General features: G+C 41.8%; 1 protein-coding gene across 4 annotated transcripts; it reads left to right on the forward strand.

The window, feature by feature from the left end:
- The first annotated feature begins 8,423 nt into the window (after nucleotides 1-8,423).
- On the forward strand, nucleotides 8,424-26,313 carry GPR89B (G protein-coupled receptor 89B). 4 transcript variants are annotated; one of them, XM_051634677.1, is made up of 14 exons: nucleotides 8,424-8,533; nucleotides 10,540-10,599; nucleotides 11,463-11,566; nucleotides 13,040-13,146; nucleotides 14,029-14,130; nucleotides 17,170-17,290; nucleotides 17,527-17,607; nucleotides 20,849-20,958; nucleotides 22,262-22,350; nucleotides 22,744-22,836; nucleotides 23,151-23,246; nucleotides 23,795-23,884; nucleotides 24,515-24,580; nucleotides 24,742-26,313. In XM_051634677.1, the coding sequence occupies exons 1-14, from the start codon at nucleotides 8,492-8,494 to the stop codon at nucleotides 24,946-24,948; spliced, it is 1,368 nt and encodes a 455-aa protein (XP_051490637.1). In that variant the 5' UTR covers nucleotides 8,424-8,491; the 3' UTR covers nucleotides 24,949-26,313. The 4 variants fall into 4 exon arrangements, with proteins under 4 accessions (XP_051490637.1, XP_051490647.1, XP_051490656.1 ...); XM_051634696.1 differs by having other exon boundaries at nucleotides 8,505-8,533; nucleotides 11,463-11,483; XM_051634687.1 differs by lacking the exon at nucleotides 22,744-22,836.
- The last annotated feature ends 833 nt before the right edge of the window (nucleotides 26,314-27,146 follow it).

Below are 27,146 nucleotides of genomic sequence, written 5' to 3' on the forward strand. Positions count from 1 at the left end.
AAGCTTTGTGTTCCACCTTTCTCTAGGAAAGCGGGGAGGATCTGTCCTTTCAGCCAGCAAGGACGAAGACTGATCAACAACTGTATCTAATATTTCTTTTTCTTTTTCCACCTGTGGCATGCTGAGCAGATCTCCCCTTCACTGTTGGCATGGAATTGCAGTTATTGCAAATTCACAAAGTGAATGCTGTGCTTAGCATCACCCTACTAAAATAGCAAGCACTATTTCCCCTCTCTATTCAGAACATAAAGGCCAAAATGTCCCAGATTTCCTGTGAATGCAAATCAGAGTTAGGTAAAAAAATATTTTCCCTTTGTCAAAAATATTTCTGCTCTTCAAGTGACATTGACAGTGGGCATGGCTAACAGTAGCTCTTTCCTAAGATTTAGCAGATACCCACAGATGGATTATTTGTTCCCAAGAGGGTCATCCAGCCCGAAACCTATTTCAGAGCCCTGGAAAGAATAAATTCAAGTGATATTTTTTACTTGTAGTCTTGTGACTTAAAGATCTGAAACTCAATTTAGCAAAGCAAGTGTGGGAAGTCTTCTGTGAAAGGAGGAAACAGCTACAGACCCTAGGGCATGAAACCAAATATAAGCCTTCCACGGCATGATTCTGACATGTGCCCAGTTCCTGGAGCTCCCAGACTTACAGGTGCTCAGCAAATCTGGGGTAGAGAGTCCTGAAGGTACCTGTGAATCTAAACCAGGCATCTGGGTAACTATGTGACTACTTAAACTTTGAAATACAAAAGTGTTTGTTTAGGTTTTGAAAAGTCTGATATGATAATAGTCTTCTGATATTTTGTTTTTAATTTGACAGATGGAGCCCATCCAATGGTCTACTTCTCTATTAAATGCCAAAGTCTCAAGTAAAACAAGGCCTTTCAAAAGGTGACTTAGACCTTTTGTGCCAACAGGTCTGTACAGAGCTCTCAGAACTTCAGCAAAATCTTTTTTTGTTCCAAAAGGCAGAACAGCATGTGCTTGCAAATGTTTCAATGTCTGTGGATTTCTAATTTTAGGACTACAACAGCACCTTTTGGCTAGGCTAGTGCAGCAATGTGTTCAAAAGCTTCAGGTTAACAGCTATGTCCCTCCAAAACTGAGCCTCATGCCAGAAAAGTGCAGGTATGCATTCTCATCTGCTCTGCTCTGCAAACCTCAGACCCTGCCAGCTCAGCAAATTCTTCCTGCTGGGCAGCGGCCCATCCCATTGTTCCCAGGACAGGCTCTAATCCAGGTCAGGAAAAAAAGGTCTTTGGCATAATGCATAAAATTCATCCTGCCATTAGCTAGAAAAGACCTCCTGTGTTCTCCCATTGTAGCAGGGCTGACTCCAAGCCCATTGAAGTCAAATGGGTAACCAAGAGAGCTCTGGGTAGGCTTGGGCTCACACCTCCAGTCCTGCTGCCCTGTGTCCCAGCCCAGGCAGCCACCAGTACAGTCAGTTCTGTCACTTGCTGCTCTAACCTGTTTGGTTGAGTTCCTGTGCCTTGTTAGGCAGCTGCCCTAAACAAGCACAATGGTGGCTGGACTTCACTGCTGAGTGAAGTAAGCTGTACATATGTAGAAAGTTTGTAGGGTGTATTTGGGTTCTTCAGCAGCAAAGGGGTGCCACTCCTTTTCTTTTCTTTTCTTTTTTTTTTTTTTTTTTTTTTACACTAGTAATCCTTTTGCTCCTCTTAGGCCTGTGTATTTTCCCAAGGTTTGCAGCCTGAGGTCAAAATCTTTGCTCCCCAGAAAAAGGCTGTTAAGTTGTCCTTCCTTATGAAGGAAGACTGGAAGGCACCTCCTCAGTTCTGGGAAGGAATATGACACAGCAACATATGTGAAGGAACATGCAGAGAGAGAATCTGGAAGCTACCATTTATCCACTCTCTTAATACAGGAACAGGAGAACCGTTAACACCAATGAAAAGCAACTGAAGAAAGAGAGTGTTTTCCAGCAGGAAGAGTCCACAGTGCCCAATTAAAAATACCAGAATTCAAGCAAGGGCGAAGATTTAGATGACCAGCAAAATCAGCACACTTATACTAGACAAGATCTATTACTTTTTCCTTTCTGCACAGAAAGATAATAGAGAGTTTTAATGGTTCTTAGCATAAACCAGCCCACTTGTTGAAGAGGGGTGAAAACACACTTTCCTGTAGGTAAAAAACCGAAACTCTGCAATGGTTCAGTATGAGGTATCTTCTGCCTTCTTCAGAGCATCTGACACTTCCAGATATCAATGTACTGGACTCGATGACTCAATCTCACCCCTGTTTATTTCTAATTACATGACAAGACCTTTTAAATACCAGGTATTTTAATAACCATCCCTATTCCTGACCTCTGATACGCATACCTTCATTAGATCACTGGCCTACTTGAAGATGAGTACTTATTCATCAGAGGTATGTTGTTCACCATATGGCTGTCAGGCAGTCCAGTCTTTAATCATCAGGTGTTGAGTATGTCACACTTTTCCCCTGGAGTGCCTCAGCTAAATGCACTGCATGCAATGTATTCAATGGACACTGTAGCTCTTCCACAGCTGCTGCAGGAAAGCTCCTTTCTTCCTCCAGGTCATGACAGCACAATGAAACAAGTCAATGTTTTCCTCCTGCATCCAGTCAACTGCTTGTTGGGGTTTTTTTTCAAGCCAGTTTTCAAGGACCCTGCCAGGCTGAAAGTGAATCTGTAGCCACCAACTGTGAGCCACAGCATCAAGACAGAGCTTCACAGCAAACTGGGCAGGGAATTAACAGTCCGTTCTTCTGGCATTCAGCCTCATCTCTGCAATGAAATCACTGTGGGACTGTCATCAAACCATTCTTCCCTCTTGTACAGTTTGGAATACTTTTATACCTCACAAAGATTATGTGAGGCTCAATATATTGTGTTATTAATAGAGTGGGAGGTCCTTGGATGGAAGGCTCTACAGATGAGCAAAGGATTATTGCAATTTCTGGATGTGATAGCATATAAATGTGTTTTATTCCCTCTCAATGAGACAAATTTAATAACTTATTCAAGAATTTCCCAATGAAGTTGCAGAACAGCCTCAGAGCTGTGAGTTTACTGTATAATTCTACTTGAAAAATAATTAAGCAAAGCATAGATACATATTTAAAGAACAGAGAAAAGTATCTTCTTGGGAAGGGGGAAGTCACTGGACAATTAGAGCCATGGCTGGATCATTTAAAGGTGTGTGTACCCCCTTGGCTCCCTGTGCAAATTAATTACTAATGGATCACTTGGCTCTCTGCAAGGAGCATAAGATGCAAGTGTCAAAATCACCAAAGGAGGTAAAAGTATAAGAGAAAGATAGTGTCTTAGTTTACAATAGCATGTGGGAGTTGGTGTTCTCTAGTGTCTAGAGCAGTGGACCTAGGATAATAATCTTAGATTTATTTCCAGCTCTGCTTCTGACTTGCTGTGATAATCACTTTACCTCTCAGTGCCTGTTTTCTCCACCTGTAAAATGGGTGTAAGAATTTCTACCTACCTCACAGGGATGTTGTGAGGCTTCCTTAATTCTGTTTGTAAAGAAAGTAGGAATGATCTGATGAAAAGCACTGCTGAAATGCATGGTATCCTTGTTATTTCCTGGCAGAACTGCTAACTTAGTTAATATATGGCTCCTTGATAAGAAGGGTGGTAGTTTGAAAATGTGAATGCTGCATTGCACTGACAACATCAACACAGATGTGGATTTGCCATGAGTTAAAAACACTCCATTGATCCCTCACCCCATTCTCCCACCTTAACCTTGGCCCGGCCATATGAAGCAGTGGTGACAGTGTGGTTACATGCACCCCTCTTCTCCATCCATTCTGGGCCAGCATTTATGCTTAATTAAGAGAGTTCCTTCAGGGGGTGCTGGTTGGTGGAGCTCTAACAATTTTAAGGTCTTTGCAAGGCATGTGGGAGAGGGTTGTTTAATGCACAATATTGCTGAACACTCAATGCAAACTGCAAGTAAATTTTCCAGAGTCTTCCCGGAAAAGTTTACAATTGCTTGTGGCACACATGAAAAAAAAGCCACCCTTCATGAATGCAAACCCACAAATTATCATGTTATACTGATTCTTTCCTCTAAGTGAGATAGATGCCAACAATCTCTTAGAGCTGAAACACGAGGTACAGGTTCCTCCTTCTGTAGGAGGGGAGAGATTTGGGGGGGATCTTTGCTCTCTAGGACTGTGTGGGCACGAAATCTACTTACTGAGGGAGGAAAGTCCAGTCTCTCCTGCCATTCAGTAATTCACTGACTGTGCAGTTCTACATTTAAAGAACAGCTGTGTCACACAATGCTGAAAAAAGTGGCAGTTTGCTGTTTTGTATAGAACACAGCTTTTCGGGGTGACAACTGAAGGTAATCCTAGCCTAGGCATTGTTTTGTTTAGTAAAGACAGGAACATCCATGAGAACTAGACTAAAGCCTTCCTATAAGCCCAAGGCTATTGCAATAAAACAGTACATGGTCCCAGGCTTCCTGAGGGCCAGGGTTGGGTAAGCGTACCAAAATCAGGTGACTTGTCTAAGCACAGGAATAATTGTTTTGTTTTGTTTTTTTTTCCCCAATAGAACAACACTACAATTTCTTAGGCTCTGTGTGTGCTATACTTTTTAATAGGGCTCAGGAAAGGCTTTTTGCCAACAACAAATGTGCTTAGACAGTTAGAGTTGTAACCATGGCAAATAAATGTGTGTTGACTTGCCAAGACGTAGCCTGGCACACAATCCTTTCCTTGCAACTAGCTTGGCATGCACCTATTTCAGAAGAACACGCACGACTCACGTTTGTGCCAACAATTAAAGTTTTTCTCTCAGCAGTGTGATATACAAAGAGACACTGAAGATGTGTTCAGCCTAGAGAGGAGAGGGCCTTAGAGAGTATGGGGAGCCCTAATGGGGAGTTACAGGGAAGATGGAGACAGACTCTCAACAGAGGTGCACAGCAAAAGATCAAAGATCACAGGGAGCAGCAAGGAAAACTTGGACTAAAAAATTCTGATAAGGACAAACATTGTTCAAATGGAGAGCGGTTCAGCCCAGAGACATGGTGGGATCTTCATCTTTGGGGAAGGAAGCCTGACTGGGAAAAACATTGAGCACCCTGGTGTGATGCTGCATTGAGCTGAAGGTTGGACCAGCTAGTCCCTTCCAGCCTGAACTATCTATCTCATGGGAGGCTGAAAGCTCAGTGCAGCCAGTGGGTGGTGGAACAAGAGGTGCAGGGCACTTTCTGCCTCCCTGGGGTGTTCTGGTAGAGCTTGCTTAGACTGCCCCAGCAGGCAACACCAACTAACTGGGCACTCCAGCAGAGGCTGATGCACAAATACAGTCAGCTGATGTTTGGTAGCTGGAATCACAGAAAAGCTGCTAGAGGGCAGAACCATGTGTTGTGTGACTGGTTTGGAAAGAACATTACAAATAAAATTAAAAAGAAAGAAAGAAAGAAAAAAGAATATGCTTGCCAACTGAGAAAATAATGGACATATAAGGGGCTTAGGTCTTTCCAGCTCCCTTTAATTTGAGCGTCAAACGCGCCTTTAAATCCATCTGAAAGTGCAGAGAGCTGCATTTTAATTTTCTGTCAACAAAAAAATGGTGTATTTTAAAGCTTGCTGATCTGGGATGAAGCAGAACTGAATAGAAATGGTGATTACAGAGCTACTAACAGAACATTTGGAAAAAAAACGACAAAGACTGTTGTCCTTTGCCTTGCTAGATCCAGCCTGGCACAGTAAAAGCAAAACAAGCCATTTATTGCTTTCCAAGGAGGAAAGGCTATATTGCCTGGAAAAATCATGGAGTAGCCTACCAAAAAACTTTTCATCAACACAGCAAGGAATTTATGATGAAACATTAAACAGAAATGTTGGTTCCTATGGTGTTTCTCTGAAGCCCAGGGAACAGTTGGATTGAAAGACGATGGGGCTTTTGAAACCCAGTTACAAATGAGCATACCAAAAAATCCTGGGTTACAGGCAGCTGCAGGGCAGAGGCCGTGCAGGAGGGCAGCAGGGAGTCCCAGGGACTGGCACAGCACCCCTGCTGAGGAGCAGCTGCAGGCAGAGGCTGAAGAGAAGGAATCTGTAAGTGCATTTGGCGAGTATGTCCTTGTAAAGATAAGGCAAGACAACCTGCAACAAAAGTGAAACCCAGCCTGTTACCCAATCTGATATTTTTGGATTTTAAGAAGGTCAGCAACTTTAAAATCATTTAACTGAACTTTTATGTACTGGTTCCTCTGTTTATCTGGTAGAATTTAAAAAAAAAACAGAACTGGCATGGGCAAAGCTTGATCTTCTGCCTAAGAATTACTGGGACAAAAATGTTCAGCTAAGTTTCTCAATACATCTCTGTTAGTTCAAAGAAAAGTCAGAGAAGTCTATAAAGGAATTAATCTATTGCCAGTGAATATCATCCTCCCGAATTCACCACAAATAAATTAAAAGTAAATTCAGAATCAGAATGTTGTTGGATTACCCCCAGCTTCAGAGCTCCTATTTATGAAAACCTCTGGAGAGAATAGAAAAGAAAATGGATGGCCAGCTGCCAGCTAAGCCTATCTGTCATGAATATGCCCTGCAGCACCTTCTGGAAACCAAAGCTATGTCTAAATACAATTTTGGCCAACAAACTGATTTAATTCAATATGCTCCGCCTTCCTGCGTTACTTGAAAGACTGGAATTCAGTTCTCTCTAAGGACTGAACATGAAATAGCTACATTCACACTTCAATGTGTGGAAGAATAAAATAAGGAACTGAGTGGAAACCTGCCAATGTACTGACCAGCCCTTCTTCCTCGTGCACTGCCTCTGCTCTGTGGTCACCTTCGTCTATCTTCAGTTTAATGAGATGATCAGCCTCCCACAACCGAGAAGCTGTCCTTGTAGCCGCGGAGTGTTGTGCACCTTTCTTCCCGCACACGCACATCAGTGGCTATCTAAGAAGGAACAACACAGAATAAATTTCCCGTTTTCTTTTTACACTTTTTGTCTTCCCTCAAGGAGAAGTGATTTTATTTTATTTTTTTTTTTCCAGCAGGAATCATCTTCTTCCCTGTGCGTTTCTCCCAGGGCTCAGGGATCAGTAATTTACAGCTAAGTAGAAGCATGTTTCAAACCTATTTATAAACACATGCAAAGAAGAGAGTTTAAAGGCTTGCGACCAAACTCTGCCTTGTTGTTTAACCTTGTTTGGAAGTGAGTGGAGTTGCGAAGGTGTAAATAAGAGAAGAATTTGGCTTTGCATAATTTATTTTTAAAGGATTTCCTGTTAACTTCTGTCTTTAAAAAACAACCAGCAACTAACCTTGCCTCACAACCTACCAATACAGAACAAAACACCCACAAATCCCTCCAAACTCAGGAATCACATAACTTTAGGAAAGATCAGTTTCTAAGCAGCAGATAACAGAAAGGAGGAACAGGGAAGCCCTGATCTCAGCTCTGCATTAACTGGCAGTGACATCAGAAGCTGTAAAAAAAACCCGAAAAAGGCCTCAGATCAGACACAATAATTTGCTCCTTTAATTAATTTCCTGATGAAAGCTGAACTTTTTTTTCCTCTCTTTGCAATGCTGTAGACAAAGAGTCAAATATCAAGACAACTGACAGCGAGGCAGAAAGCCAAACAGAGACTGTGGGACTAAGCCGGTGACTCGGCACAACCACATGTAGATTTGTTTTTCTAGTGAAGTGAGTTGCAATGAATAAAAGTTCCTGATTTTCAATCAGCAGGGGCTCCATGCTTTGTTAAAGCTCCCAACTCAACCCACTCGATTTTTTCCCCCGTATGATTTGTTATTCCAAGCAGAGAGCTTTGAGTGCCAAAGGTTAGGTGTGTTTTTCAGAGGAAAAAAAGATAGACACAGTGAAGTTCAGGCTGGGACATGAGTGTGACATGAAGGATTGGATGTCACACCGACAGGCATCAGGAAATTCCCTGTTCGAACTCCTACTTCCCTTCCGGCCCCATTGTTTGCCGCATTGTAATTGCAAGGATGAGTGGCACCCCCAGCCTAGTTCCTGGCACAGGGAGAGGATGGAAGGGGAGATCCATCTCCCCTCGGATGCGGAGATGGGTCCGGAGCAGTGTGGGGTGCCCTTCTCCCCCGCCTCAAACCCCGCAGAGCGGTCACAGCGCCGGCGAAACGCCAGAGCGGTGTCCGCACCTCCCGCCTTCCACAGCAGCCGGGAAGAGCCGCCAGGCTTCCTGGCGGGACCCGGGACCCGGGACCCATCCCCGCTCCCACTCCCCGCGCAGCGGGAACGGACGCCCCCACCGGCGCGCGCTGCCCAGCGGGAGGGGCGGGGCTACCCCCAAGACCCCGCCTCTCCGGGGGGGCGGAGCTTCCCGGCCGGCCCCGCCCCCGCGGCGGGAGGGCGGAGCGCGGCGCCCAGGAAGGCGCCCGGGCGCCTGCGCAGGGGAGCGGCCGGTGGCGGCGCCGGGTCGGGCGCGGGGCGAGAGGCGCCGGAGGGGGCCGCCATGAGCTTCCTGATCGACTCCAGCATCATGGTCACCTCCCAGGTAGCCCCGCTGCTGCGTGGCGCCGGTTCCCCCGCCCGGGGAGGGCGGAGGTTGGGGGGGGGGGGGGGGGTTGGGAGGAGGCGGGTCTCGCCGCGGCCTGGCCCGCTCGCCTCCCCGCTCGCCAACCGTCACCGGGAGCGGCCGTTGGGCGCGCGCGCCCCTGCCGGCGGGGGGGGCCCTTCCCGCGGCGCCCGGGCGCGCTCCTTCGGGAGGGTGGGCGTGCAGCCTCCCCCGCCCCTCGCCCGCCGGCTGAGCGGCTGTTGCAGCAGCGGATGAGGTGTAGGCGTCCTTGGGCTGCTTCCTGACGTGTCACCATCGTCTTCAAATGTATCAAGTTAGATATTTAAATTGCTGCATGTAATTGTCAAACGCTCAAGAATTTTCAGACTTAACGTGTCACAGTCACCTGTCGTGTCTTGGTGTGTGGACTCTGAAGAAAGTGTCTTGGTGTTTTTGTACGGTCCCTAACACAAGGGGAATCTAATCTTAATATATTAACTTTCTATGTTACTATTGTGCTTGATTATCTCCCTATCCCTTTCTTTATTTGCATTTTTCTTTTCAAAGTGTTTGTCTCTACCTTTTTCCTCCTTTACACTATTAAACGTGGAATTACTCTGTGTAAATATCACTTGCTTATCATACTTTGACTTATGACTTATAGATAGGAGGCTTGTGGAATATCTTACCTTTTTCTTTTTGCTATCAATTACTTCAAAGTCTGAAGTCCTCCTCAAACAAGTTTTGCCAGCTGTTAACAATCACCAGACCTCATTTGTATTTCAGTTCTTCTTTCAAGACAAATATGTCTGATCTTCCTAGCCCAGCTTTCCAGGTGTTCTTTGTCTGTAAATCATGTTTAAATGACAATTCTGGGATCTAGTTGCTCCTGATGCCCAGTGGAATAATCCACAATGATTAATGTATTTTTGTCTTTGAAAGTTTTTTGTCTTCACAGGGGCCCAGAATGCTCTGGCCTTTTCCATGTGTTCTTGAGAAGAAGTGCTGGCTTTGTCCCATGCTTTCTGACATACACTGATTTTACTCTTTACTTTGGTCAAAACTACCTTTATAAAAAAACTTTTAGTATCTTCTGAAGCCTCTTTTTGCTGGGGTTCTTTTAGATCCTTACACTTATTTGCAGTGTTCTGAGGAACAGATGATGCTACCCATGGAAGGCCTGACAACCCTGTCTCTTTTTTCAGGCTAACAATATGTAATTATAGTTTTGACCACATTGCTCAATTTGTATTTATTTCATTTAACTGATCTGCAGAATAGCTGTGATATTAAGTCCATCATCTCAGGTGTGTGTTGAAACTTAACTGAGTTTTGTGAAGTGCTCTGAGAGCCATGGAAATGAAAAGCATTATTGGCTTGTCCTGCCTTACCTACCTTTTCTCTGTGGCTTTCTGCAACTCTATATTGTGGTCTGAGTCATTTGTCACTGCCTTTTCCCTGCTTTAGACATGCTTTTAACACCTTTCTCCCACATGTCTCGGTGTGTAATCAAATCTAGTATTAGGACCTCTCCAGAAAAATGAAATGCACCTCTAGTTGTAAAGAAACGAGATATTTTAATAAAATTTGCTTATCCCTAGAAGTTGTGTACATTGTCGATGTCAAGGTGTTTACTTTGTCTCTGTTACTGTGTTTCCTGTAAAAACTATAAGCTTTAATTCTCTAGCTCAGAAGAGTGAAACAAGAAACTAAGTGTCAAGGATTCTGGCATGCCAGGAACTGAGGAATTCTGAAAACTTAGGAATACAGAAATGGGCTGACTTGACTGGATCTTCCGTAAGGTCATAGCCTTCTGTGTTTGCTACATGTGAATATTCAGAATATTCTCTCTCTGGTACCATAGCAAGTTTTATTCTTCAGTGGATCTTGGGTACCTTCGCCCAGTTATTTTCCTTTGATTTCTTTCATCTCCAGTCAGAAATTAAGTAACTTTATATTCTGCAAGCTGCTGGATACAAGCATTAAGTGGTTCATCTCTTTTGCAGGTGCTGTTCTTTGGATTTGGGTGGCTGTTCTTCATGCGCAAGCTCTTCAAGGATTATGAGGTGAGGAGGAGCCTTTCATTACAATTCTATATCTTAAATATTACTTCCAATTACAGAAATATTTTTGAAACTGCATTTGGCCTTTTTTCTCTCTTTAAGCCCTCTTATTTTTAATTGTCTCTACAGTTACTTTATTTTTAATTTCTTTTTGTGCTTCTTCTTGAAAGAATCCTAGTTACCTGAGGAAATGGGTTCTTCTGAGGCCAGTGAAAGTTTCTGTATTGGTTACTGTTAAATGAGGAAAAAAAATTGAAGGATGTGCAGGGAAAATAGGAAACTGTTTTGTCTTATGCTTAAGTAAGACTGCCTTATGTAATTGCAAAGTTTTGGTGACAAAATAAAATTCAGTGATTAACTTTAAACTCAGTGAGTTGTGTTCATTGTGGCTCAGTTGTTGGTGAGGATCAGATGGAATAAAACTGTTGCATTCTCTTATCCCTAGAGGAGCATGAGAGAATATCACCTAGGTCAGAGATGCCTTAAGTGTAAGCCAAATCCAGACCCATCTGGATCTGATGTGGATCTTACTTATAAATCTAAAGTTAAGAACAAAGAGCTCTTTTAGCAAGGGTCTATCACTAGTCAGGTTAACATAGGGCACTGCATGCTTGACATCCCTTCTGTGTAAGGTGTTCCTGTTAAATGTGTCAATGGCTGCAATCAGTGTAATTCTGAGCAATGTATGAGTTGCTCTCTGCTTTCTAACAGGCAGTTGGTTTCTTCCTACTTAGATAAAGGGAAGCAAGAAACCCAGTTGTGTGCCACTGTACCTTGTGATTAGTTTTTTTTTACAACAGGGATAGCAGGATGCTGTTCTAGGAATGGAAATGCCTGATGTCTCTGGCTTGTTTTCTCCATTGCAGGTGCGACAGTATGTGGTCCAGGTGATCTTTTCTGTTACATTTGCCTTCTCTTGTACCATGTTTGAACTCATCATCTTTGAGATTCTGGGAGTGCTGAACAGCAGGTGGGTTTAAGAGCTCACTGAAGGACTAGTCTGCCTTGTGTTCAGCAGCTTCAGTCCAAATTCTAAATCAGTGGGGTAGTCTTGACTTAGGGGAAATTGCATGAGCAAATTATCAACAGCTCAACAAAGGTGTTTGAGCAGCAGGATTTTTTTGAAACAACATGAGACTAGAAGCCCTAAGCTTCTGATTTTCCATGCAATTGCTGTTAGTGTGGTCTTGGTCCTTAGGGCAAGGCGTTAGTCTTTGACTTTTTCCTTTTGAGAATTTACAAGAAACTGTTTCTTTAATAGGAGAGTTGTGAAGTTTCAGATCATGCTGAAGAGCACTTCTCAGGTGTTAAGAACTATAGAAACTATAAGCACTAGTTTTTCTGTGGTGATCAGAACAGTGAATAAGATGTGAAGCTAATTGTGGAGTGAAATCTACTTCTGTAACAATATGGTATTTGTGAATCAAAGGCACATCCTCCCTAGACGTAGGGTGAGGACTTCTACTTAAAGGGAATGTTAAAAACTGTCTCCTTCAGAAGTCAGTAGGAAAGAGAAGCTAGAACAGTAACATGTAGAGTCTAGCTAGGTTTCCTATTTATTCTCTCTCATCATACTAGTAAAAGAGAGCAGTCAAAGGAGTTGAAAGGCAGGAAGTACAAAACTGATGAAAGGTAGTGTTAGTTCGGACTATGTTATTAATCTGCAGAGCTTGCAGCTGGAGACATCACTGAGGAGAATGCTTTTATAAGCTTCAGTAAAGGGCTGGACATCTATATAGATGAAAATGTTTGCCTTTGAATTAGCTAAGAAAAAGTGACAAGGATCCTCATAATTTCTCCTTCCCTGAGGCATAAAGAGAATACAAGTTAATATTGGGAAAACAGGACATGTATTTTTCCATTCAAGCTGAGTGAAAAGTCAGCTCAGCCAGGATGAATCTCATCTGCATTTGACTAATATCTTTTGGTCAGAGGAGTATTGATCATTTTGGTATACGTGTATATTTTTAAATTCTTGCTTTGCAATGTCTTTCATATGAGACAACTCACTTTGAAACTTGTGGAATTATTATGAACATTAAATATTTTTCATCTTTTTAATTTGAATTAGCCTTTTTTTTTTGGCTCAGCCATTCATTACAAAATTAATTATTGCTTATGCTTAGTTTTGATTTACTGCTCAACTAGATGTACAGTAAATGAAATGAATCTTGCTGCAACTGGAATTAGTCACCAAAGAAAATACAGTTTTTCTGGATAGTTGTTAATTTTGAAATACACGTTCATGAGCTCTGCATTAAAATCCAAAACAAACAACCCCAACTCCAACACAAACAACAATAAAATCCAGAATATTCTATATGCTGGGCAGGTATTATCCAATGTTTGATGTTGTGGAAAGGGTTGCATTGGCATGTGATTGTCTTTGAAAAATTTGTTGTAATATGATAGCACACTAATCAGTATTTTGGCTTTATTTTAGCTCTCGATATTTTCACTGGAAGCTGAACCTGTGTGTTATTTTGCTGATCCTAGTCTTCATGGTACCCTTCTACATTGGTTACTTTGTTGTGAGCAATATCAGATTATGTGAGTACTTTGTTTATGGAACTGGGGCTTGTAACATGAGACTATGTGTACAAATGAGAAATAACTTTTCTGAGAGAGAGATGAGTTGGTCACTGTACCCATAGTTCCATAGTTCTGAACCCATAGTTCCCTCCTTCCTCCAACTACCTTCTGACGAGGTAACTTCAATTTGGAACTTAATTCTTTACCATGAACTGTTTATCGGGCAGTTAGGAGATACTTTACATGACCCCAACAAATGTAGCTTTTCCTTATGGGTTTCAACAAAGTTGAACACTTTAAAGTAATATAACTGGAATTCGTTCCTTTAGAATTTTACACTTGCAGCCAAACCCTGTAACCCTTGGCAGGGCTATGTGGTTCTGCTAGGGGATAGGAGAAATGAGGCAGAGAAGCTCAATGAATTACTTCTGCTTTCTTTGCTTACTGTTGTCTGGATGAGGCCTCTTCCATGTGCTAATGGACATTTACCCTTGAGCTATTGGTATTAATCATTCTTTTGCATTAAGCTTAAGCATGTAGGTTGTGAGTATTACATGTGTAGTGTTGGCATGAAGATGGAGTTTCCAACTTCCCTGTTCAGGGTCACACAAGAAAGGCACAGCTAAGTGATCCCCTGTTGACAGTGCAGCCTTCTTCATGCATCTGTGGGGAAGAGCCGGAGTGGTGTGTTGTTGCATTAGCTTTTGGACAGTGGTGTCTCAAATAGCTGGTTCTGCAGAAAAGGAAGGGGAGCATACTCCTAGCTGTAGCTCTGTCAGTTGACACCTGTTTTGCCCACCTGTGCTCAAAGCAGCCTTTGGACTGATGTAGCAATTTTGCAAGCTTGAAAAAGCCCTAGAGGAAGGCCTTTAAAATACTATTATTTTTTCTCTCCATTAGTACACAGACAGAAACTGCTTTTTGCATGTGTTCTGTGGTTGACATTCATGTATTTCTTCTGGAAGCTGGGGGATCCATTTCCTATCCTCAGCCCCAAACATGGTGAGTTTCATGTTCTTGCTCATTCATTCTCTCCTGAAAATAGGCTGTTATATCTCACTTTTATCTTGGAGCCATTATTATACTATTTCAGCTCTATAGCTGGGACTGTAGAAAGTAGTTAGTGCAATTGAGGGTCTGTTCTTTGAAATCTGCAATTTGAAGTGCATGGATATACACTGAATTATTTGCATTAGTTTTCTTCCAATACCACAGGAAAACTTTAGGGAAGTGAATGTATCCTAACTGAACCTAAGGACACAGTATACGTTTTGAGAGCTTTCCTTCATCTCCACAAAACATTGATCACAATTTTTATTCACTTGTTTCTTTTCATGTGGAGACTAAAACTAATTTATATAAGAAGAGAATTGACAAATAATCCTTCATCTGACTTTTTGCAGACAGATTGTTGTTTCTGGTGGCTAAAATGAGATTGGTTTAATATAGACAGCTGTCCAGTTGACAAAAGATGGCAAGGTGCCTAACCACCAGAGCTATATCAGCTGTAGTCAGCAACATGTTGGGCAGTGCATGCTAGTGCTGGTACAGCTTCATACACTGCCTGAGCCTGCAGACAGTGCAGTTGCATGGTACTAGAGTGTGAGTTGGTAAGTTTTGCTGGACACTAAAGCTGTTTATGTGCAAAATTAGCTTGGGTATCTCTGCGTTACAGTCACGGAACCAAGTTCAAAGATACTGTGTGCACTTGAGTTAGGGTCTGACAGAACTCGTTAAGATGTACGCAACTACTGAATCCTTTGGGCACCTAACTGTGTTGTATAATACTAAGAACAGGACTGCTTGTCACCTGGGTTTCCTGTGTAACTTACGTTGCCGTTGCCTGCTGTGCTGAAAAATTGTTTGTATGTTGTTCTCAACAGGTGAAGTTCAGTCAGTTTCACTCTAATTGGTGACTATGTCTGCCTACATAGACAGCTGTCAGCTAAATCTTTCTGTTCTTTAGGAGGCTACTTAACTCTGCACTGATTCTTAAGAGAAAAATTGATGGACACCTACTACTGTAGGGTCTCTTCACCTTTTAATCTGTGATCCTAAAACTTTCCTGAGAGGAAGTCTGTGTGTTTGCAACTGTGTCATTTGCCACTGAAACAGAATAGCTAATATATAGTGCAGATCCCTCTGCCCAGTGTTTCATTGCCAAGATAAATGTTTATCTGCTTTGAGGTGCAGAAGGTGCTTGAGCTGGCAGAGTATAGCCTGGAGTTCTAGGTAACCTTCTTCGGATCACTGAGAAGGTTCTGTGAAGCTGCGTAACAACTGCAGATTTCCAGAACCTGTAGTGGAATGCTTTCTATTTTTAGCTTCTATTTTACAGGAATACCTTCACTTCACAGTTGGACAGTGCCTTATCCTACCAGGTGTAGACACAGGGTTAGAGAAAAGGATTCTAGTTTGTGTTTTTTTTTTTCCCTGCCATCCTGCATGTACGGACAAGGCTGCTGCAGGCCTTTATCACATGGTGGTGGCTCAGTTCAGACAGGTGGGGTGCTCTTGTGGAGGGAGACGTGACAGAAGGCCATGCTTAATGGGCCCCTCACGCTGCAGTACCTTACCTGTAGTGTCTTTTTTAGTGTGCCCTACCCTGCTCACCTGCATGCACGAAGTTGTGCTGACTACAGGGGCCCTTTCAAGTACCTGCACTGACATTGAATGCCAGGGGGAGCCTTGCCTGTGGATGGTAGTGGCAGTGTGCTGCCCCTGCGAAATGTACCATGAATCAAGGGCTCAAAGTCAGGAGCCCTGTTTGGTCTGCAACTTGTTTTAATAGTCCTGAGTTTGGGAACTCATAGTAGAAGGAAGGTTATGCTTTACTCAGTTATGTACTAATATTTTAATAAAACTATCATAGTTGATAAGACATTCATTTTATCTGACCTGATCACAAGAGTAGGGTTTCTGTGAGTGTTATGGGGAAGCATTGCTTTAACCAGTGGCATGTCATTTTGAAGGCACCCCTGTTTTAACTGCTGCTGTCTGAAAGTGTGTGGGGCAAAAGGCCAGTGTATTGTAGCACATTCTGTAGCTTGTGTAAATCTCTGTGCAGCTGCACATGACTGAGTGTCTCGGTCTCCCTTTGTGAAGTCTTTTTGCCATGTTTTCATCATTTATTCCCCTTCTCTGAAGCATGAAATGTGACTTGGCGCTTGGCCATCTCAGCTTTGCAATCATGTAAGCTCCAAATGTGCTGTGTGTGGCAGCTGCTTTATAACTAGCTCCCTAAATAAGTGAGTGATGTTTGGTAGCACATAGCACTGTATCCTGAGAAGACAGGTTGAGGTCTGTGTTTAATGACCGAGAAGAATAAATACAACTTCAGTGTGGGTGTTGGTTACAGCACAGGCTTGACATTCATGCCGTATTGCATGAAGACATGTTTTAGAGTCCACTTGGTGCTCATGTGGAGTGCCTTAGTGATGGGTGATCTCAACAGATCTCATGTGTGTCCACAAGATGAATACTGAACAGCCAGGAGCAGCATAAGCTTCCCATGCTGTCCTACTAACACAAATTATATCTGATCTGGAGCGGTCACTTCTAATTATAATTGTCAGGATAGAGGTTCCTCTCTGTGGTTCAGACATTTTGGGACAGTTTGCTAGGACTAACTTGTTTGGCAACTCTAAAACTGGTTATTACAGAAGTGGCTTTGTGGAAGATGCCTCCTTTGTATTGTCTGGTGGATTGTCTGTGTTCCCACCTCAGCAAGGTGCGATCACTAATGTTTTATTAATTTGGAACCAAAATACTGACTGTTACTCCTCTCCAGATCTGTCTTAAGCTTCTTCATAGCTAGAGCTTCCCATCCTTGTTTCTAAGCATGGTAATGTGCTTTCTGAGGGACATTTTCTACCTCTTTTCATAGTCCATGTCTGTACTTAATATTACCTCTGGTCATAGGAGCGGGAAGGCAGTCAGAATTGTTAAGCAGCTCTGTATAAGCATTATGTTGTGAAGGCACCAGGTGTGGAGCAGGGCTAAGACAGCAAGATTACTAATGCTGTGTTTCTCCTCTCTCAGGAATCCTGTCTATAGAACAGCTCATCAGCCGTGTGGGTGTGATTGGGGTGACACTCATGGCTTTGCTTTCAGGATTTGGGGCTGTCAACTGTCCATACACTTACATGTCCTACTTTCTCAGGTAAATGCAGCCTTGTGAAATATTTTGTCCACTTTTTGGAGATGATTCTTCTGCTTTTTCTGTGGCATTGATTCCAGTTTTTTAATATTTTTTTTTTTAATCTAGCTATTGCTGTGTTTACATGCTAGAACCATTTCCATTGCTGAAGCATATTCTCCTTATACAGGTTTATCTCTTTGTTATTTTGTCCCTCTGAAATGGGATAGCAGGCGTAATTGGGTGTCTTTGTTTTGCAGGAATGTGACAGATGCAGATATTCTAGCTTTGGAGCGAAGACTCCTTCAGACAATGGACATGATTGTTAGCAAGAAAAAAAGGTGAGTAGGCAGTAGTAGTGTGAATTTATTTTTCAGGTATTTTCAATCAGTCTGGTATAAGATGGCTCTTGAAATTACCACAATTATTAGTCCCGTCAGGGCTATATGTTCTAGTGAAACAGGTGGCCGAATTGGGTTGAGGTATGTAGATGTTTCATTCTGTCCTGATACACAGTTTTGTCTTTTTCCCAGACATGTGTACTACACAGTACCCTTTCTTACTGCAGTGGTACGGATTAGGCTTCAAAGACAAATAATAACTCTCTGATGGCACCTTGACTAGTCTGTAAGATAGTCACCTTTCTTTCCTGATGAGTAAGTGACCCTTAAGTCACTGCAGCTGGTTCTTACTGGTGGCTTTAGTACAGAAATTAGTTCATGCATTGAACTCTCTTCTGCTCTGCAAATGTGGTGTTTCCTGGTCAAAGCCGAAGCAGGCTAGTGAGCTGGTGTGGCCACAGCTATATATTTGCAAATGTCAAGGTTTACATTAGTTAAGTTTTGCAGAATTGCAAAACATTGTTGATATGAGCACAGTGTAGTGCACAAGCATGCTGTCAGAGCTCTGCTTTTGTTGGCTTAGCTTATTCCATGTACCCCAAGTGAAAAAGCTACTTTTGGAACCAGTGTAATTTTATTTACACTTAAAATATTTTTGTCTGCTGTTACATATTGCATGCCATACCAGTTGTGCAGAATAAGTACAATTACCATAGTCACTTCAAAGGTTTGACTGTCTTAATTCTCACAGCAGTGCCCCAAACTACTTTTAGGGCACTAATGTTTTAATGGAACCTTTTTATGTATGACAGGAGCTTTTAGGTAGTCTAACCTTGCTGAATTAATCACCAGTGTGCATATCTGCTGATTGGTATTAGCATATCAAAATCTAGTAAAAGCATAACTTTTTTATTCCCCTTTGAAAATGTTAAGTGGTCAATGAGTGTTAACTCAGTATTTGTGGTCATGTGTGAGATGGTAAGTAGTGGGAGAATTTAGTTACTAATTCATAATTGATTTAATAGATTAGGAGCATACTAAAATATTGGCTTAGTCATTAAAAGGTACTGTGTGGTGCTGCTTCTGACTCTGCTCTTTTGTTTCGTACAGTGTTTTTGGACCTCTGGTTCAGGGAGAGTGGTGGTGGGCTAAAAGCAAGGATATCTAAGACTTGTAACTGACTAGCACTTTCTTGTATTCCTATGGCCAGGAGATCTTCTCAATAGAGAATCTTTCTAACCATTTTGAATTGCTATGTAAAATGTGTTAACTGCTTGGGTATTATAGTGAAGTTCATGTATTTGTGTTCAAAACAAAACAAACCCTAAAACTCTGTAGTCTCAGAAATGTGCAATAAGTAGGAGAAGCTCCAGTTCTGTAGACTTCTTTTGCTTTTTGCTTTGACGTGGAGCAGTGGCTTGCCCATAATTGGGCTATTTGCTAATGTAAAGTAGAGCTTTAAAAGTTAATTTTCTTTCAGTCCAAGTACAATCCAAATAATTTAGCAGAACAAGTGGGAATAGCAGTATTTTACAGTGTGAATGTTGTAATTCTATAAAATCTCAGTTACTTGATGGCCACCTTTTCAGTACTTCTGGTAAGTCAGAACTTCTCAATGCACGCAAGGATTATAAGGCAATGGAACATAAAGCTTTTTTTTTTTTTCTTTGCTGGTCTTGAGGTTTCTTCTCATACCAACCTTTACTCATACTGGCTTACTTGCCTGTGGGAGATAGTTGTTGAAAGTGGTTTTCCGTGACAGTTTTTGCACAGGAATTACTGTTTTCTCCTGCCTGAATGTAATCAAGTAAAGCCTTATGGAAACTTCTCTAAGGTTGGCAGGTTCTTTATACTCATCCTTGCAGCTATGACATAGCTAAGCCTCAGGTTTGAGATGCCTAGATTCTGTGACACCATTTCATGTTAGATTCAAGTCAGTTTATCTGCAGTAGATACATAACATATCTACACAAGCAAAGTGTGTGGTTTTTGCCTGTGGATCCTTTCTGTGAGGTCTTCAGAACTCGTAACTACTGTCTGGGTACAGAGACCCCTGTCACCTCTCGAAATTTTGTATACTTAGAGCCTTGCACTTCACCTTGACATGGTTGCGTTTTTGCTGCAATGCTGTGGGTCATTTGGGATGGAACGTGTGAAGCTGGTAACAGGAAGGAAGTGAGGATTAAAAATTGAATTCTTATATTTGGTAGCTATTAGGATGAATTGAATCCTTCTAAGATCTCTGTTATTTGTAGTCTGTGGCCATATGTGCTTTTATGTCTGTTGTGTGGGGTGCCCCAAGGTTATTTCTTTTTCTGGATATGAAGGAGTGATTTTTTTTTTTTTTCTTTTATTACACTGCTTATCAACAACCTTGAAGAGGGCTCAGTGCCAAATGTAGCAATACTGGCTGCAACTACAAGAAAGGACCTAAACACTGTTGAATCATGGATTGCCTTCACAATCCTATGAATAGTTTTCAGCTTAGGAGTGGATAACTGGCTCACAAAATTCAATGGGGAGAAATGTGAGGGAATGAGGCCAGAAGCCAGCACTGCTCATGGGGATTATGCTGCGGTGCACACGAGAGTGTGAGGGACAATATGCAGCTGCTGCTGTAGTGTTGAAATTAGCTTCAGGAGTCACGTTCAGGTCGCCTGAAGCTTCCAGTGGTTCAGTCCAATAAAAGATTTATGTGTTTCTGCTTAATAACAGCTTGTCATGCAGCTCAGTAGTGAGTGACAGCATATCAGAGAGTGCTGCTGCATACCATCCAGTTCTCACAATTTTGTAAAGGAGGTGGATGTGCAGTGATAAAGAAGTGTTCAAGGGGAGAGGAGAGCATGAGAAGTCTTCCAGTTCCTGAACTTGAGATAGCACAGTCATGTGTTTGAGGGAAGGAAAGTGACTAATCATATGACTGAGAAATCTATTTGAATTTTTATTTTTAATTGGGTTTAAATCCCTGTAAGAATTGAAGCAGGATCCAGAATAGAAATCTTGGGAAGTGTCTCATTGAATCTTGCTTGATTACATCTGGGCTCTACTCCAGAGCCAATCAAGATAATGTTATGAAGCAAGATTGGTGCTTAGGGGGGATAAAAAAAAGGAGGCATCTGTTTGCTGTGAATTTAGTTCAACAGTGTCTTCTAAGGAACTGCTTCTTGGTTTTTTTTTTTTTAAATTTTGATGTTTTATAAAATACTTTATTCCTAAGGACTTGTATTTTCTGTTCTTTCAGGATAGCAGTGGCTCATAGAACAATGTTCCAGAGAGGAGAAGTGCACAACAAACCCACTGGCTTCTGGGGAATGATAAAAAGCGTTACGACATCTGCTCCAGGCAGTGAAAGTATCCTTCATCTGCATGTTGGCACTTACCTTGGGCGATGGGTCCAGCTTTTTTCTGTTTTGATAGAAAGCGTGTTGGTTGGCCCAGTTACAAAGCATTTGTATTTCAACACATTTCAGCAGTCTGAGTGAAAGGCTTAATGTCACCTGGGAAGTTTGCTCTCTAGCACTCTGCTGTCTGACCTTTTGCCCTGGGATTGAATACGTAATTTTATTGTGACGTAGTTGGGAGTTGTATGCTGCTGCCCTGCACTATGAATGTGTTGTTGCATCTCCATTGTTGAGGTGTACAGTACGGCACAGGAGAGATATGCACTCTTACGGTGTCACATTGCAGATGTCTACCCCATCCCATCAGAGATGTGGGAGGCAACTTTCTATTCTGATGTATCCTCTGCTCATATGACTGACCTGCATGTCTGTTTTTCTCATAACTTGAAATACACTCTTCCAGGATGGAGAAACTTGTGATGTACTTGAGCAAAACAACAGGGTAGGCTGAGGTGCTGAAACAATATCCCTAACCCATAGCTGGCTTTCTGGCCGCATTGGAAAGCTATGAGAAAAAGAAAGGCACGAAGCAACTTGTTGACCAATTACATTGTTCTCATGATATAGCCTGACCACTGGTGCTACAGCAATGTGATCAAAAAGTGGATAAGAGCAGCTGAAGGGAAGTTTTTCTGTCCACATGAAAGGTGTAGAAGGAATCTGTTGGGAATTACAACGGCCTGTATTTCTCTAACTTACTGTTGGCTAACAACAATTTCTGCCAGACCACCTAAAGTTTGCAATTTGTATATTTAACGCTGAGGGCAATTCTTCCTCTCCTTTCCCACTAGCTGTTAAAATAAGAATTTGGCTATTTGACTAGACTGTTCATAGTAATCTCTAATCTATTGGAGAAGTCAGCAGTTTTGTATATGTAGATGATATGAGTGACATATAATGATGCACTTCAGTGACCAGGGACACTAATCAAAGTGGAGCAGCAGCCTTTGAGAGCTCTGTTTCTGTTCTGCAATGTGTTTGCCAGGCAGAGGATTAAAGAGCTTGTTGCATGACTACCTAAATACTGTGTACTGCCCACCTTCTTAAAATGGAGTAGTGTGCAATAGATATATCCTTGAGATTTCTTTGGCTGCAGAATTAACAAGGAACATTAAGACTGAAGCAAAAAATTGGTCTGAATCAAAAAAGTGGTCAAGCCGTGAGATGTGGCCCTCGGGTTGAAGGTGGGGAATGCTTTGTTTTTAATGTAGAATTTGTGCCCTATTCTAGCCTTGACTGTGCTGGTTTGCCAGATCTGTCCCTTATCCAGCAAGAAGTGGATGCCCTAGAAGAGCTGAGTCGGCAGCTTTTTCTGGAAACTGCTGACCTGCATGCAACAAAGGTACATAGCAAAGTAACTGCCCAGATGGGCAGTTGTTGGGACGCCACAGTAGTTTGAAAGAGAATGTATGTCACAAGAAATTGAAAGCTGTTCAGCAGGTAAATGTTGAAGTGTTGTGATGTGTGGGAGTGAGAATCTGTTTCTTTAATTTGGGGGCTAGATGGTGGTTTCCTTCCAGTTCAGATGCATAGCAGTACATGTCTCTTAAGGCCATTCGTAGACTTTGGAATGATGATTTTTTTGTGAGTTCAGAAACATTTGACTTAAAAGGGTTGTGGAAGGATAAAGGTGTGTTTGCTACTATTGCTGCTCCATTTAAATTTTGTGTTGTGGATGATTGTGGAAATTATTATTTTTTTATTCTGTTTCCTCTCCCCCTTCTTCTGTTTTCAGGAGAGAATAGAGTACTCAAAAACTTTCCAGGGAAAATACTTTAATTTTTTGGGTTATTTTTTCTCCATATATTGTGTCTGGAAAATCTTCATGGTACGTAAATGTTTTATGTGAACATAAGCAAGCGTTACACCCTGCATAGGTTATGCTGTGCCTACAGCTCAAGTAATGCCCTAGTTGCCTTAAAATCCTGCTTCTGGAAATTCTGAAATAAACTGAATCTCTGTTTTTGTATAGAGCCTCAAACAAGCAATTCTTACATGTGTGCATTTATCACCTTCGACAGTCTTTATTGCTACCTGTCCCTTTCCTTTGTTATACAAAGTAGGAGTCATACGTGTCTCATGTAAGAGTGAGGTATGCTTTTTGTTTTCTTGTTTGAATATAAATCCATTCATTTTTTGCAGGCAACCATCAATATTGTATTTGACCGTGTGGGGAAGACTGATCCAGTCACAAGAGGAATTGAGATCACTGTAAACTATCTGGGAATTCAGTTTGATGTGAGACTTTATAAATTCTTACAGTCTTTTCAGGAATTCCTGCCTTATCTAAATAATAATGCTGCTGACAGGGAGAGACTGATAGAGCTCTGAGAATGTGCCTTTGACTTCTGACTGTTTAAGGAGGAAGGGAAAATACATCATGAACTTTGCTTTCACACTGATTTTATGCTGGGATGGTAATGTAATCATTGCCAGAGAGGCAATGATTTGCTTTTTAGTTTTGGGCAAATGGAAATGTGCTAGTCACCTTTCTTAGGTTAATACATTTATCTACAGAGTAATCATGTCTGCCTGTACACATCGGTGTTCTGTCATTTACACCTTTTAAATAGATCCCTGTGAATATTTGTGATCGGTGTGAACTAAACCTGTTTTCTCTTGTTTGGAGTAAACAGTTGCTAATATGTTTGTGAAAATGTCTGTTATATAAACCTGTCTGCAATGGATATCGGTACAATTAGGACCCTGAAAAATTGGCAGCTGTACAACGTCATGTAAATGGGGTTAGCATTAGAGTTTTAACTGTATTCTTCTTGTTTATACAGGTGAAATTCTGGTCCCAGCACATTTCCTTTATTCTTGTTGGAATAATCATTGTTACCTCTATCAGAGGATTGTTAATCACACTTACAAAGGTAAGAGCCTTTTGGACCAGGAAAGCTGTTAATAGACCTTTAACTTTAGCTGGGACAAATACTGTATAAACTTTCAATACACATTTATGTTTTAAATATCTTAATATAAATACTTGCAGAGAGAGGAAGGGAGGAAAAATACATTCTGCAGTATTTCACCCGCTCACTCTCTATTGTTACTACTGTTGGGAAGATGTGGATGTTAAATGAGATGTTAAATGTAAGCAAGGGTTCAAAAAGATGCTGTAGCCAGGACTCAGTAAGGTTGATGAGATGGTGATTAAAGGAATTTAGATTGCTTAATTTGAGCTGCTGGTAGGACTGGAAAGGCATTAACTCAAGAGACATGTGATTAATTGTCTTGACCTGGCTTTTGGTACCTTAGCTTAAACTTCAAGATATATTCTTATATGACTTTTACCATGTAGTGGCACTGGCTTAGGAAGATTCATGTTTAAGGCTAAGACTGCAGGTTTCTGAAAGTAGGGTACAGGCATCACTCCAGAAAGTATGCATTCAATTGTTTTATTAAATGAAAAAGCATTGAATAGTATGTAGCTTTCATGTTGTCCTAAGGCACATTAGACTTATGTGGCTGCTTATTTCCAGTACTTTGTTTCCCCCCCCTAGTTCTTCTATGCCATTTCCAGCAGCAAGTCCTCCAATGTTATTGTTCTGCTTTTAGCACAGATAATGGTGAGTATGGAGCACTGTGTGCATGCCTGTATTCATATATGCATGCATACATTTTTGTGTGTGTATGTATGCACGTAATCTTTGTGTGCTGACCCATGTCAGCATAACCACATAACCAATTACTGTGAAACAATAACTACTTTCTTTTTATTCATTTACAGGGTATGTACTTTGTGTCATCAGTGCTCCTGATCCGGATGAGTATGCCTCTAGAGTATCGTACTATTATTACAGAAGTCCTGGGAGAGCTCCAGTTCAACTTTTATCATCGTTGGTTTGATGTGATATTCCTAGTTAGTGCACTGTCCAGTATCCTCTTTCTCTATTTAGCACACAAACAAGCCCCAGAAAAGCACATGGCCCTCTAACTAAGGACTGCAGTCACACACTGCTCTCGGCCCCTTCAACTGCACTGCTGCAACTCTTGTGGACTGCAAAGCTTGAAGAAAGCCAGGACTATCCTGTTTTCCAGCAGTGTGACTGGCTCTTTGAACTTCCACACGTCAACGTCAAGCTCTGTGGCTGATTTTGTTAAGGTGCCACAGCTTGAAGGAAAGGGAATGCACATATTGAATGTGAGAGTTTATTGCAAAGGAATGAGGGCACTCCTCGGTACCTCAGTATCTAGGGGCATCGGAATTTGCATAGTAGGCTGTTGGAGGTAAGACCTCATACTGTTAGAAGAGTATCTTCATAGAAGGCACCAAGAAAATGTGATTTTTATTTTGAAAATCGACCCATAATGGGGATTCAGAGGATGGCAATTCTGGAGTTGAATGTTTGAGTCTGTGGAATTAAATAAGCTCTTATATCATCTCATGCAAGCATCACAGTTGTTTTTTGTAAGCCCCAAAGATTTGGTTGGAAGTGAGCTAATAAGTCTCTAGAATTTGCTCGCTGGCAGAAGTGGAGAGAATTTTGTTCCATTTCTATATGGAGTGTATGCTAGCGAGTATCACTAGTGGACCTGCTGTTCTTAGGAGCTGGAGATTAGCTTTCTATAGCAGAGTCTCAACTTTTGTTTTCTTTCCCTGCATAAATGGAACGGGGTTTTTTTATTCCTCTTTACTAGAGTTCAGTGTGAAGTCAAAGACCACAACTATGTGTTGTTTACCTTATGCGGTAAAATTTTCTTTACCTTGTATGCTGTACATTTGGTGTTACCCACAACCTATGTATTTTTCTACAGTAGACCATTTTCCTTTCTTGAAAGGCATAGAAGAGTCCTGGTTTGAGCCAGGATTAAGCCACTTTTCCTTTTACTGCTTTTTTTTTTTTTCAGTAAGCTTTCTTTTAGGCAGCAGCTAAGTGTTCCGGCTTGGAATGATAACAAACCCTGGAATGTTTTTTTTAACTGCTGGAACTCCAAGGTCACATCTTTGCCAGCTCACACACTATGGGGAGATCTATGACACCCACATAGGAGGATTCCCCTCCAGGGAGGACTCCATCCATCCATCCATCCATCCATCCATCCATCCATCCATCCATCCATCCATCCATCCCCGTTGACCCCTAGGCTCGAGCTCTCCTGACCCTCATAACTGTGCTCTCTCTCGGGCAGCTCCAGGACTTTTTGGGACTGTTTGCAGCTAAGGAGAGTGCTGTGGGAGTTGCTGGGGGTGGGGGAAGCAGTAGGAGTTTTGCACATCTCCTGAACACATTTGTGTATAATTGTATATATTTTCTTTTCTCATTAGTGTTTAATTAAAGCTATGTAGTTTAGTTTTCAATCCAGTAAAGTCTCTCTCTCTTATTCTCTCTTTCCTTCCCTACCTGGGTGGGAGGGGACCGAGAGCATTGTTGTCGATCCTGAGTCAAACTGTGACAGCAATTATTGGTGCCCAACATGGGGCTCGATTTTAAGCGCAGATTATAAATTTTCACAAATTGGGAATGTTCAATATTCCATCTCTGATGGGAGGAATCCCTCAGATAGCGATGGGCAACAGTTCTGCTCAATTTCATGACAGACACTTTCTGCAATGTATATGCTGGACTTTTTGCCTAACGTGCAATTGTATGTCTGGTATGCAGCCAAGAGCATACTACTCTGTATAGCTGCTCTTGATATTGTTTTATAGTTTATTGACAGAACTGTGGCCATAATCAGCCGTATAATTACCAGCCTAGTGATCCTAGGGTTTATGGTACTGATCTTTAGGGGGCACTGTATGTGTACGGTTATGATACAGATCCTAAAGTGAATGGAAAGGTCCATATTGGTAATGCCAGTAGCAGGTTCAGTTTTACCTCTCCATTTTCTTTCTAGCTGAATCTCCCAGCTCTTGATCTGAATAACATTGTTGCAGTAGGGATGCTTCTGTTGAATGTTTATAAAGTATTGTGGATACGTAGGGTGATGTGTTGTTCCCATTCAAATCAAACTAGTTAATTCTGTGACCAGGAGCAAAGCAAAGGCAAAACGCTCCTCCCTTTTTACATGCTCCCATCTTCAGGCAATTATACAGATTGAAACTGAGGAAGCAGAGGATTCTAAATCAGTTGATGGAGCAGGTACCTCTCAAAGAGATAAAAAATCAGGCCACTCTCAAGCAGATAGAAC

This window comes from Apus apus, chromosome 1 (assembly GCF_020740795.1).
Source record: "Apus apus isolate bApuApu2 chromosome 1, bApuApu2.pri.cur, whole genome shotgun sequence".
Taxonomy (NCBI): Eukaryota; Metazoa; Chordata; class Aves; order Apodiformes; family Apodidae; genus Apus; species Apus apus.